Source organism: Cebus imitator, unplaced genomic scaffold (genome assembly GCF_001604975.1).
Source record: "Cebus imitator isolate Cc_AM_T3 unplaced genomic scaffold, Cebus_imitator-1.0 Scaffold20, whole genome shotgun sequence".
In the NCBI taxonomy this organism is placed as follows: domain Eukaryota; kingdom Metazoa; phylum Chordata; class Mammalia; order Primates; family Cebidae; genus Cebus; species Cebus imitator.
This window is the reverse complement of record NW_016107335.1, coordinates 2,491,489-2,504,722: the sequence shown is the minus strand read 5'-3', so window position 1 is coordinate 2,504,722 and position 13,234 is coordinate 2,491,489. Positions and strand designations below refer to the sequence as shown.

Here is a 13,234-nt window from a genome sequence, read left to right as displayed (position 1 = left end):
TGCTCTCTGCAAGACTTCATTGTAAAGGGGGCGCTGACCAGCACCTCTGGACAGACGCAGGTGCGAGGACCCAGGTGTGAGCACCCAACCCGCACGCCTGTCCAGGTGCATGTGGAGGCCGCTCAGGTGGTTCCTGCCTGCTGCGGCGCACCCTTCCTGCATGGAGCTGGGGAGAGACAATAAGTAAAATATTTTGTTAAAAATTTCAAGAAGTAGTAAGTGCCAGGAAGAGACAGAGAGGGCCGATACAGTCGTTCATGCCTGTAATCCCAGCACTTTGGGAGGCCAAGGTGGGCGGATCACCTGAGGTTGGGAGTTCAAGACCAGCCTGGCCAACATGGAGAAACACCATCACTACTAAAAATACAAAATTAGCTGGGTGTGGTGGTGCATGCCTCTAATCCCAGCTACTTGGGAGGCTGAGGCAGGAAAATCACTTGAACCCAGGAGGCAGAGGTCGCAGTGAGCCGAGATCATGCCATTGCACTCCAGCCTGGGCTGCAGAAGTAAAACTCTGTCTCAAAAAAAGAAAAGAAAAATACAAAGAGAGGAAGGGGAGTGAAGTGGAGGGTGAAATGTTTTAAATAAGCTGGAGATGTTTGAGGAGATGCACCCTGAACCGGAATGGAGGGTCTGTGCCATTCCCTGGAACCTCTGTCCAGGCAGAGGGCAGTGCAGCTTGGTGTGTGGGGGGGCAGGCTGGCAGGATGTGAGCTATTGGGCACAGGTGACCCCTCCAGGACCCAGACCCCTGTGAGGCCCTGAGCTGGGTGTTGAGCAGAGAGGCCATTTTCAAGAGGGAGGCCCATGGCCACGTGAAAACTGGAAACTGCCCTCAGAGCCCTGGGGGGTGCGAGATCAGCCCCTGGGATGAGACCAAAGAGCGTGAAGAGGGTGGGGCTGGGCACTCCCAGGGAGAAGGGGCCATGACTCGGCCCCTCTAGCACAGGGGGCTCCCTAGGAGCCTCCACAGGGTGTGCCCTTGGAAGGGAGGCCCAAAATAACCAGATGAGACATGCAGTTGGGGCTGCAGCACGCGGGGCTTGGAGACCCTTCCGGGTGTCAGGAAAGCAGGCAGTCACGGCCCAGGGCCATGCAAATGAAAACACAGATCCCCGTTTAAAAGAAAGCAAGCATGGGAAAGTGCCATGGAAGTAGTGAACATGGAAAGATGTACTTCTGTGGCCTCTCCAGTGCGCGTGTGGTGCTTTTTATCTGCTGTTTACTTAATGTTATTCTAAGTAAAGACATATTTAAATTTTTAATGATTTTCACAATGCATCTTTATACCAGGATATCAGTTTTAAGTGTAAATATAAGAGCACTTAATTCATACCTGGGATCACCAAAAGTGCAGAGTTCGTATTTCCAGCCTCCTAGTGCACACACACATTTCATTCTTACTGGAAGAGCTGGATGCTAAGCATGCTGGCTCTGCTGTTTTCACTTTGCCTCTTGATACGCACACATTCTACCCAGCCCTGCCTTCAGCTCACTGAGGAGTCAGGTCTGCAAGTGGGCCCTGCATCTCGCAGCCTCTGGGAAAGTGGTTCCAGGGAAGTGACTTGCCTAGGAAGGGGTGTGGCACAGGGTTCCATGTCGTCAGAGTTCGAAGGGAAAAGAGAACACGTGGGACAGAGGCAAAGGCTTAAAGCAGCGAAGGCTAAGAATTTCCAGACCTGAAGAAGATACAACCCGCAGGTTTACGAAGCCCAAGGACCCCAATATGCCTTTGTTTAAGCGTCGAGTGAACCTCAGAACATGAGGCACTGAGTCATCGCGGAAGGGGCCAGGAGCAAGGATAGACTACGGCAGAAGAGCCATCCTGGGACCGTGCAGATTTCCCGGTGGGAACAGCAGAAGGCAGGATGACATCCTCCATGTCAGCCTAGGCTTCTATATGAACCAAATGAAAAGAACATTCAAGAACAGAGGCCAAAGAAAACCAGTCCGACAAAATAGTGTGCCTCTAGAAGGCCTTCAGTAAAGGAAGTTCTAAAGGCTGCACTGCATGAAGAAGGAAAATGGCCCCGGATGGGAATCTGAGATGTCAGTGGAAAAATGTGAGTGAATCTAATAGACACTGACTCCACCAAACAAGAATAATGATGTCTCACATGTTAAAAAAGAGAGCGCTGATGACAAAAATAACATAAAGCAGGAGAGGAAAATTAAGAAGTACGCTAAGATCCTTGTGTTGGTTCAAGGGATAAAAATTCCAATTTAGACCTTAACAGTGTTAACCCTCGAAGTAGTAAAGAGGATGAATAGAAAATTTTAATTGGAAAGAAGAGCAGAAATTAAGCCAATGGCAGGGCAGATGGAGGACACAGAGCAGGATGGTGCACAGTAACAGAACAAAGCGGAGCGAGTGCTCCTGCAGTCAGTCACTTACGTACATGTTACTCAGAAGAGATGCCCGAACACGTAAGAATAGTGTACGCATAACATATTATACATACTATAATATGCACAAAAAGTAAACTCCTTACAGAAGAAAGCTGATGTACTGATACCTTACAAAAGAGATTTTAAAGCAAAGGCATTATTAGAGATAAGGGTGTAGAACACCACACCCAGAAACTATAGCACATATATTCTTTCAAAGTACAAATACATCATTACAAAAATCGACCATTTCATCACAGGTTAAAACATTTATGTTTTATAATGTCAGCTTTTATACTCGGGGTGCCTGTGCAAGTTTGCTACTAGGTGTATTGCAGGACACTGACATTTGGGGTACAGATGATCCTGTCACCGAGGTCATGAGCACAGTACCCAAAAGTTAGTTTTTCAGCCCCAGCGTCCCCCACCAGTCATCCCAGTATCTCGTGTTAGCGTCTTTATGTCCATGTACTTTCAGAAACTTAAATCATGTTGAGTATGTTCCCTGACCACAGTGCAGCTGAGGCTAGAAATACAATTTTTTAAAAACTAGAAATATTTCCCACGTTTGAAAATTAATAAACAGTTCTAAATAACCCATTAACCAAAGACAAAATTAAATGGAAATTAGAAAAAAACTTAGAATTAATAGCGAAAGTACATATAAAAACTTGTGGAATGTGAGCAAAGGAATATTTGCACCTGCCATGCTAGGTTTTCTCTGCAGGATCAAACATATGCGTATGGAATTCCTTTGAGATTCTTCTTATATTCACATATCCTAAGCAGTTACTTTCTTTCTTGCTATATTACCAGTTACCATTAAGACTGGAGCAGTAAGTGTGAAGGGCCACCCTCACTGAGATTTATTTGGTATATATGCAAAATTGACAAGTCTGTTTTTTTCAGTACGTGCCTACTGTGGTCAGTGCATGTGCTGAGCTCTCGAGAGGGTTTAAAGGTGGGACATAATGACAGATGCAAAACCCTTTAGAAACACTGGATGGTGCGGGGCCGATGGCTCACACCTGTAATCCCAGCACTTTGGGAGGCAGAGGTGGGCCGATCATGTGGTCAAGAGTTCGAAACCAGCCTGACCAACATGGTAAAACCCTGTCTCTACTAAAAATACAAAAATTTGCCAGGCATGGTGGCACACACCTGTAATCCTACTCAGGAGGTAGAGGCAGGAGAATCGCTTGAACCCGGGAGGCAGAGGTTGCAGTGAGCCGAGATGGCACCATTGCACTCCAGCCTGGGTGACAGAGCGAGACTCCAGCTCAAAAACAAAAACAAACAAAATAAAACACTGGACGGTATTATCCGTGTTAAGCACACACTCCCAGCCCCAGGAACTGACGTTCTAATGAAGGAGATAGGACCTGTATGCCATAGTGACCAAGGCAGGAGGCGGCCTGTAGGTGACATCAGAATTGGACCTCAGGGTCTCTGTCATCAACAGGGCCACTTATGAGTCACCCAACAGCTGTTCAGAGCGTATGAGCTCTATTTCTATCTCAAGTGTTTGAAGGAAAATGTACTTTAAAAAGTCCTAATGATGCTGTCTTTGGAAGTTTATCTTGAGCCACCAGTAACTCATTCATAGAACATCAGGACAGTTGGGACTCTTCCAGGTGTCTTGTAGCGAGAGATACACTCACGTGTAACAGATCATATGCACACACAGGTGATACATTAACACAAATGCATATAAATACACACATGTATTTATATGTGGCTTGCACACTTATTCTGTTCCTCTCTCAAGTGGCTTCTGAAAGCTTGCTCACAGTGATACCCACTGCTTGGAGCTGGGAGGTGATACCTCCAGGAATGATAACTAATGCTGTGTTAAATAACTTTGCATGTTTAAAAAAATGTCATGGGTAACTTCTCTGACTGTCGTTCTTAAATCTGATTGGGCCTCAGAATCACCTGGAGGGCTTGTAAAACACAGATTGCAGGCATCCCCCCAGACTGTGGCTTCCGCAGGCCTGGGGCGAGGCCTGAAGCTCTGCTTTTCTCACAAATTCCCAGGAGCTGAGGCTGCGGGTCTGGGCCCCCGTTTAAGAATAAACAGCTGGATCATATTGATCATTTCATTCAATCGATCAGCCGTTCCAAATAGTATTTTTATGTTCAAAACTAATCTCAGAACATACCTCATAACTTGAAACACTTCATAAGGTGTGGATTAGAATGTGACCTTTTCCTGAGGTATAATTTTGGAGGAAGAAAAGAGCTTGCTTTTCAGGCAGAATGTGGAAAGTATCTCACACTTAAAAAAAAAAAAAAAAAAACACACACACACAATTTATAGAAAACCTGAATTATAAGGTATCAATTGGAGGTAACTGTATGTTTCCAAGTAATTTTTCCTTTTATGAAATATAGAGAAATCTTCTACTTTCAATAATTTATTTAGATATTATTAGATATTTGCAAGGCCAAGGAACAAAGAAAATTAAAATTAAAGCCTTAGGAAACATTACCAATTGAAGACCATAAATTCAGATACAGCTGCTTGGCAATTATAATTACATTCAGAGTGAAAGAGAATTTGACTCATAAATAGAAAAGCAGCTTCCACCAGGCTTCCAAGTACGGCTAATCCCAAAACACAGGTGCCTGGAAGATCCTCAGCCACCCACTTCATTCAAACCCCAACCCTTGTGGACCGCCTGCTGTGTTCACAGAATGTTCTTTACTGAAAAACGACCTCTCATCCTTGAAGCCAATACTCATTCTTCTAACATCCCTGGGACAAAGGCAGTTCAGTCTCCACAGCACTCAACCCCGCGCTGTCTCAGGATCTTTCTGCAGAAAGGAGAGAATTGGAAGAGAACTCTGTGTCCTCGAAGGCATGTTCTGAAGTCTGGTGACTTAAATACACACGACATTCTGCCAGGTGGCTCCACATTAATAAAAGAAAAAGTGAACATCAGATCTCCAGGAGACTAGAATGCTTGAAACCTGAGCAGTCAGGTACCGTCCAAAATGCATTTTCTCCATCACACATCTAAATGTGCGAGATCCGCCCCCTCCCCAGGCCTTGTTCATTTCATCCTTCTCCTTTGTGCTTCAATCCCAATTCCATGAAGCAGATGTAATGGCTAAGTCAGGACACTTAGTGACTGAAAGTCGGAGCTTCGGTCTCATATGGCAGTTCAGGTGTCCTGGCTTGCAGGCAACATGCCAGCCTGGGGGCTCAGGAACTGTCTCCCTCTGTCCAGGCCACCTCCTGCGCCTGGAGAGCACCCAGAAGACACACAAGCCATGTCCATCTGGAAGAACTGGTTCACGTGGCCCCACTGGGCACGGGGGAATGGGAGATGCCATCTCTGGATGAGCCACAGCTCTGCACTTGAAAGGACAGGCAAGCGGGCAGGAAGCACGGCTCAGAGCCGCCACGGTCACAGCCTTTACACAACTTATTCTCCCTCACTTTACCTCCGTCTTCACATTTCCTAAGAAGGAGCTGCTGGGGTGGCCCTGAAGGAGCTACCTCTCTGTGCCTCAGGTGACGCAGGTGGCTGTCCTGTCATGACTCAGACCTTTGGAGTGTATGACCGCTTGAGCCCGGGAGGCCGAGGCTGAGTGAGCGCTGATGGCATCACTGCACTCCAGTCTGGGTGACAGAGCGAGATGCTGTCCCCACAAAACAAAGCAAAAAATGCCAAAAACCCGAAAGACTGTATTCAATTAATAAATGTTGAAGTGATAATATTTTGGATATGTTGGGTCAAATAAAATATTAATTTCACCTTTTAGAAAACTTCATGTAACTCCCAGAAATTTTTACATTACTTATGTAGCCCACAGTATGTTTCTGTTGGACAGAGCCCATCCTGCAAAATTGGAATTTTTCTCTCAACTTTTCATTTCAAATGTACTCCTGCTAATGTTTGAGGCTCACGACAAGTAAACAGCCGGGGAGGGAAACAAATACACGCTTTTCCCCTACCCTCCTAAATTCTTCAGCTTAACGAGAGAAAAGTACACAGATTTACTTAGTAAGTCCCGTGTGACACGGAAGCCTTCCTAAGGCAGCAGAGCCCTGAAGAGACAGTGAGGCCCGGGCACTTTCTACACTAGGTTGAATGAAGAAGGGGAGGCTGTGGGTAGGCGTGACGGGACAAGGGGAGTGAGGCCTGAGCGCTTCCTACTCCAGGTTGGATGAAGATGGAGGTCATGGGGAGCAGGCGAGGAGGGTCGGGGGTTGGTGGGGAACCGCAGCAAGGCGTGTGCACGTAGCCGCCTCCTGGCTGCCTCTGTCTTCAGAGATGAGGGCGCCTCTCAAAGGAGAGTCCTGTGACCCACTTTGGGGATGGGAGAGAGGTCCCTCCTGCGGCTGTCATTTCTCAAATTCCTTCGGGAAGGAATGTTTTTTCCTTAAAATACTCAGTGTGCCAAGGTGCCACATTTTGGGGTAGTGCATTCCAAACTCCATCAGATCGGGGTTCTTGTAGTAATCTGTCCAGATAGATGATCTGGATTTATAGTGAAGTAAAATAACAACATGTCTATTTCCCTAAAAAGTATTATCCAAAGACACAGATGAGGAAGGTTAGCAAAACAGATGGTCAGGCTCAAGAACGCCAAGCTTGGGTGTGAGCTCACCCCTCTCCCTCTGCCCTCAGTTCACAGAAATCAGTCACCGCATCCTGTGCTCATACAACACCAACATCGAAGAGCTCTTTGCAGAAATCGATCACTGCTTGGCAGTAAATCGAAGTGTTCTTCAGCAGTTGGAAGAAAAATGTAGCCATGAGATCACAGAAGAGGAATGGGAAAAAATCCACGAACAGGTAGGCTTGGGCTGGCAGCCCGGCCAACCAGCCGACTCAGCTGCAGCCCCAGAGTCTGTGGGGAGCTGCATGTCAGGGGAGGGCAAGGACTCATTTTGGGGAGCCCAAGAGTGTCAGGCCCGGGGTAGCCTCTGCCCTGGCTGCACCTGCCTGCACCTGTGGCAGGACCTTCGTCATGGGCTTTAGGGTGATGGCCAAGGTCCCTTCGGTTTGAAATTCTGGAAGTTCTTGTTGGATGATGCTGTTTTGTGAACTGTGAAAACACCAAAGGGAACACATCACCTTCCCAAAGGTTTCCGGAAAGTTCCAGCCAAAAACGACCTTGAGATGACCCAAAAGCCAAGGTGGGGAAAGCTTACTTTAAAAGTTATAAAATTAGGAAATTTGGAAAAGTTCAGTAGTTAGTCAAGTGTTTTGAAAAACAGTCCTCTTGATTACTTAATTAAAAGGAACTATATATTATCAATGTTCAGCATTTTAGGAAGTATTTTTGTTTTAAAATTGCATATCACAGGTGGGTTACTATTATCTCACTCCACGGCTCCCAGGAGTAACAGAGTGTATTATAAAATTCATGTGATTAACACGGAATCAAACTTCTGCATGTTTAGAAGACACACGTCTTAGGACACACGGTTCTCATTTCAGTTTGAGTAACTTTCTGCTAAACTTTGAGCTAAACTAACCTGCGTGGCCGCCTCCTGTCCCGTGTGCTGCAGGCTCTGCGCCGGGAGGCCCGCGACTGCTCCATCTGCCTGGCCCCTCTGTCCCCTGCCAGCAGTCAGTGCGTGGGCACAGGCCAGCGTTCCCGAGAGACAGCACTCCTGTCCTGCTCACACGTGTTCCACCACGCCTGTCTGCTCGCGTTAGAGGAGTTCTCCGTAGGAGATGGGCCTCCTTTCCATGCCTGTCCTCTCTGCCGCTCCTGCTACCAGAAGAAAATTCTTGAATGTTGAATTCATATTCAGGGAAAGTAAGAGAATTCTGAGGAAAAAAAGTTGACCACAATTTTGGATGAACTGCATGGGTTCTGTTTTAAGTACTACAATGTAATCTGTTCCCCAGAGAAATAAGCTATTGGTAGTTGTAGGAAATCTAAGTATATTTTAAAAGCTGACAGTCCTTCTAATTTTAGTCTTTTGTCTCTAAAAAGTAAATTTCAAATTCATGGGTTTAGTCACTTGAAATAAATGAACGGTGCGAAAAATGGGCTTGCCTACTTTTAAGGATGGAGGTTAGGATATAACTAGTATCTGACAAGCTAGGAAACTAAACATGTTTCTTAAGTTCCAAATGTTTCCGTTAATATTTTAAGTATCTTAAAGCCTTTGCCATTCCTAATATTTGTTTTGTAATAATTGCTATATTTGTGTAGTAAAATATAAAAATATTCAGTGGCATTCAACATCAAAAAACAGAAATTTTAATGTCTTAGAGCAATAAAGACTGTTTTAGTTCATACATTTTAAAAAAGTGAAGCTTTTTGACTAAGAGTTGTTTTTGTCGCTGGTTTACAATTACTGGGAGCTTGGTTATTTACAGTAACCAATTACAGTCTCATCAGTTAGGTTGCCCCTAGCCGAGTAACAGATAAAACCCCAAATCTCAGTGGCTCGCCGAAGACAAATGTGATTTCTGAGGTGTCCACCCCATGTCAGCCATGGGGTGAGGCTGAGGGTCTGCCATGGTGACCGTGGCTCCTTTTGTCTTGTGACATGAAGGCTCCTTTGCCCCAGAGTCCCCTAGTGAATCCTCTCACGGCCGGTGGAGGAGGAGGAGGGGGATTTTCCAGGCCATTCTTGGAAGTGGCGCACATCGCTCCAACCACAGGTAACTACAAGGGGAAGGAAACAGCAGGGTGAGCCCCAGAGGAAAAAGCCAGCCAGGTGCACACACGGCACAGGCTCAGAAGAATCCGCCGTCTAATGTGTGAAGAAACAGGAAAATTTCCATCACCTCATCACTTAGAAAAAGTACTCTGATATGTTTTGTGATTTACACATAAAACTACATAGGTATGTACAATTTATGAGTAAATATGCATATATTGGGATGCGCTCTAACATTTTTTTATTGCACATCACTGCTTTATTATACTGATCTGGAGAAAGGATTTAGTACAGTTATGCTCAAAGGAACACCGGACCCATGCGGCAGAGCCAAGCAACTAGAACGTGATTCAGAAATCAGTGCGACTCTTGGACAGGACCAAGAGGCATTTCACTGCCACAAAACAAGGTGTGGGGGGACTCGGAAACACACAGCAGGAAGCACTCCTGCCCCTCAGAGGTCAAGGAGCTGATCCCATATTGGTATGAGGAATGGCTTATTTTCTGATGACCATATGGGGTACTATTTCAACCGCCACAAGAAACCCCAAAAGGATTATTGTTTTGTACTATTTATATATACTATACTTTCTTTTTTTATATAAAAGTAAACGTAACACCTAAACTAAATTCAGGATTTATCCCAACCTTCTAGAGCCAGCTTCCCTGGGGTCAGGGAGGAAACAGCTGTCACAGCACCATGCAGGTTACATTCATCTGCCGCTGGAATGACTAGAGCCCCCAGGCAGTGGCCTGACTGCCAACGAGCAGAGCACTGGCTCCTGGGGGCAGGCAGGCCCTCTTGCTTCTCTTCATTGGTCACGACTTAGTGTGTTCCTCCCTTCAAGTCCTTAGTAAACAAAGCACTTGCAAAAGCCCATCACTACCTTTCAACTCTCTTGGCTGAGGGGAGCCTTTCTACAGCTTGGACTGAGAACCTGTGCCCTAGAAGTGCAATTCTGACTAGAATGTGTGAAGGGAGTGGGTACAGGAGACAAACTGGCTAAAATGAAAATGGGAGCCACCAGTCCCCATCTGCAGCTACAACTCAAGATGTCTACAGATGTGGTCAGCGTGACATGTGCAGGAGGGAGGGGTAGAGGGGTGCAACAGGCAGGGAGGGTGCTCCTGCGGACAGCAGCCTGCCCGCTGGCCTTCACTTCTTGGTCTTCTCCTGGGCAGCCACAGCTTCCATGGCTTTACACACGGTCTCCTCATCCCCCAGGAACTGCATGGGCTTGACGAGTTTCAAGTTCTTGTCCAATTCATAGACAATTGGAATACTGGTTGGCAGGTTCAGCTCCATGATAACCTCTTCAGAGAGACCCTCCAGATGCTTGACAATGCCCCAGAGGCTGTTGCCATGGGTTGCAATCAGTACCCATTTCCCCTCCTTGATCTGGGGAACTATTGCTTCATTCCAGACGGGCAGAGCTCTAGCAATCGTGTCCTTCAGACTCTCACAGGAGGGTGGCTGATATCTGTGAGGTCTGCATACCTCCGATCCTCACTGATGTTGCTGTAGAAAGGATGGTCGGGCTCCATCGGAGGTGATGGGACATAACAGGAGCGCCTCCAGATCTTCGCCTGGGCCTCACCATGCTTGGCAGCAGTTTCTGCTTTATTGAGACCGGTTAGACCCCCCCACAGTGCCACTCACTGAGGCGCCAAGTCCTCACTACTGGCAGCCACATCTGATCCATGGCACCCAGCACTGTCCAGAGGGTCCGGATCGCTCTCTTCTGCACTGAGGTGAAGCAGATGTCAAACTCACAGCCAGCATCTCGCAGCACCTGCCCGCCGCGCTTCGCCTCCTTGTGGCCTGCCGGGCTCAGGTCGGCGGCGCACCAGCCACTGAAGTGGTTCTCCAGGTTATGCGCTCTCGCCGTGCCCGTCAGCACCAGCTTGTAGGCGGCCACGGCTGCAGGGTGGGGTGCGGCACCGACTGGGCACTCTAACACTTTTTAGTGACGTATACCATCACAAAATGTGGAGACTAGTTTGGAGAATGCTTTAAACAATGAGCGAGCACTTTTATCGTAAGATAGCAGAGGGAAACTGAATCACTGAACCTCAATTTTCCACAAGCTGACATTTCTCTCCCCATACTGTGACAGGCAGAGCACAGCAGGTGTCAGAGGCTGGGCAGTCCAATTCCGCGACCTCAAACTCTGGATCTGGACAGAGAGTCCCACGCGGATCACTGAGTGATGGGAAGAGCCCAGGAAAGGTCGTGCCTAGGGCTGTGCCCAACACCTCTTCCTGGGCTTTCTCCATATCCGTGAGCCATCCCATACACTCCCGGAAACACCTTTCCTGTTTATGCTGGCAGAGTCCACTTCTTTTCTTTGCAGCCAAGTGCAGTATTTTGCTGATGCAGGAATGAGTGTTAGTTGTAGGCAGCAGATACTCAGGAAAATCGGTGGGGTGAGGCGGGAATGGTCATCTAACTTCACTGAGGATGAGGGCAGTGAAAACCCTGTAAGTACTGAGGAGTGGTACGGAGCATCTTGTGGCAGTTAACAGAAAATCAGGTAATTTTCTTACTAAAAAGTGGCCATGGAATGGCACGCCCATCGCTGGCTCAGGAGACCATGTTGCAACCACAGAATGATAAAACGGACCTGAATGAAGCAGCTGCTTCTCTGAACAATTTGGAGATAATGACACATTGTCAGGTCAAGTCATGAAACAATGCAAGCTTTTATACAATCACACCACAGCCTCGTCAGGGCTCTTCTATGAAAATGGGGGCACTGACCCATGAATTCATGGGAGGACTTGGAGGCAGGGAGCCTGGCCTGCAGCTCTCACGGCGGCTTCCCGGCCCGCTAAAGCAGTCCCTATGGAATGTGGCCATTCCTCCCTCAACAGGCTGGAACCCACCTGTCTGATAGTCCCCTTGCAAGATGCAGCCACTTCTCGAGCCTTCTCACACATCCCTTTATGCCTTTAAATCCACTTCATCAGGAGCTCAGCATGTTGTGTGTCAGGGAAAATCATTAAATCAGTACCAAGTCTAGACAGAGAATTCTTACAGAACTGTGGGACTGGAGGCATTTGTTAACAACAAAGGTTATAATCTAGAATGAGTATACCTGTCATGAATCTTTATAAACCAAGTAATATAATCGTAAGGTACATGAATGAAAAAGAAACTGAAAACCTAAAATAAAGGTTTAAAACCTAAAAAAAATGGGACTGTGATTGTACTGGCCAGTTCATCTGCCCACCATTGCCTGCAAACGTCTGCAGCTTTCTGAGTGGCGCTCCTTATCTGTCAAATGCAGCTGTGCATTTTCCACTTCACAAGGCAGTCCTGAGGGCGACTGTGGGAGGACAGAGCACTTGCCCCTCCACCACACCCCAGGCCCCTCTCACCACGCCCACTTCGAAGTCTCTGATGAGACTCCACAGTCAAGACAAAAAGAAAAGAAAAGGTGAATCATCTTGAGACTGAAGCAAAGCAAGGCAGCAGGGAGGAAGTGAACGGGGAGGAGGAAGACAACATCCACTTGCCATTTCGTCCTCTAACTCTGCTGTGGAGTCCACACAGAACAACTGCGATGACTTCGAGATGCTATAAAGAAAAGCTGCAGAGTCAGTACCCAGCTACGGCAGCATCACATACACTTGGTTCTCGAGTCAGGGTTTGCAGGCGGCACCATTCATTCATAACAGCTTTTCAAAGGAAAGGAGAAGACGTTACAACAGCTGTAAAATGGTTCCAGTAACTGATCAAACTTCCGTTCGCAGATTCATAGCCCACATGACTCCCCGCTCCTCACACTCACTCAGATTCTTCTACTCACTCCGTCCTCCACAGCCACTCACACAGGGCCGCCCTGCTGTTCACAATCCACGCCCATGAACTTGACTTCTGGAGCACCTTTAGAAGTTACAGCAGAACACCAAAGTCATATCTGAGAATAATGAGGTTTTGTCTGAAGTTTCTATTTGATCATATTTACCCTTGAAAAAAACTGTTCCTAATTAAAGAACACAGAATTGGAAGTTAAATAATTTCTCTTTGAAAAGGGAAGTTTATTGCCTAATACTCTTTCAAGACATATGGATCAGTCACAAGTCTGGAAATTTTTTAATCTGTATTTGTGAGTTTTAGGAATTTCTACTGAGACTACATTTTCTACACTACACAAGTAATCTGCACACACAGTACTTTTGCTTCAGTGGTATTTGTAGCAATAA

At 46.8% G+C, this 13,234-nt stretch overlaps 1 protein-coding gene and 1 pseudogene across 3 annotated transcripts in view; one reads left to right on the top strand and one right to left on the bottom strand.

Moving 5' to 3' along the window:
- Nucleotides 1-9,242, top strand: part of RNF32 (ring finger protein 32) — a 41,993-nt gene extending 32,751 nt beyond the window's left edge. For all 3 annotated transcript variants that reach the window (XM_017519551.2, XM_037735366.1, XM_017519541.2), the window contains exons 8-9: nucleotides 7,029-7,196; nucleotides 7,916-9,242. In XM_017519551.2, coding sequence (XP_017375040.1) covers nucleotides 7,029-7,196; nucleotides 7,916-8,152 — 405 coding nt within the window. In that variant the 3' untranslated portion in view covers nucleotides 8,153-9,242. The remainder of the gene's footprint in view (nucleotides 1-7,028; nucleotides 7,197-7,915) is intronic.
- Nucleotides 9,243-9,295: 53 nt separating this feature from the next.
- Nucleotides 9,296-10,989, bottom strand: LOC108296613 (annotated as a pseudogene).
- Between the last annotated feature and the right edge of the window lie 2,245 nt (nucleotides 10,990-13,234).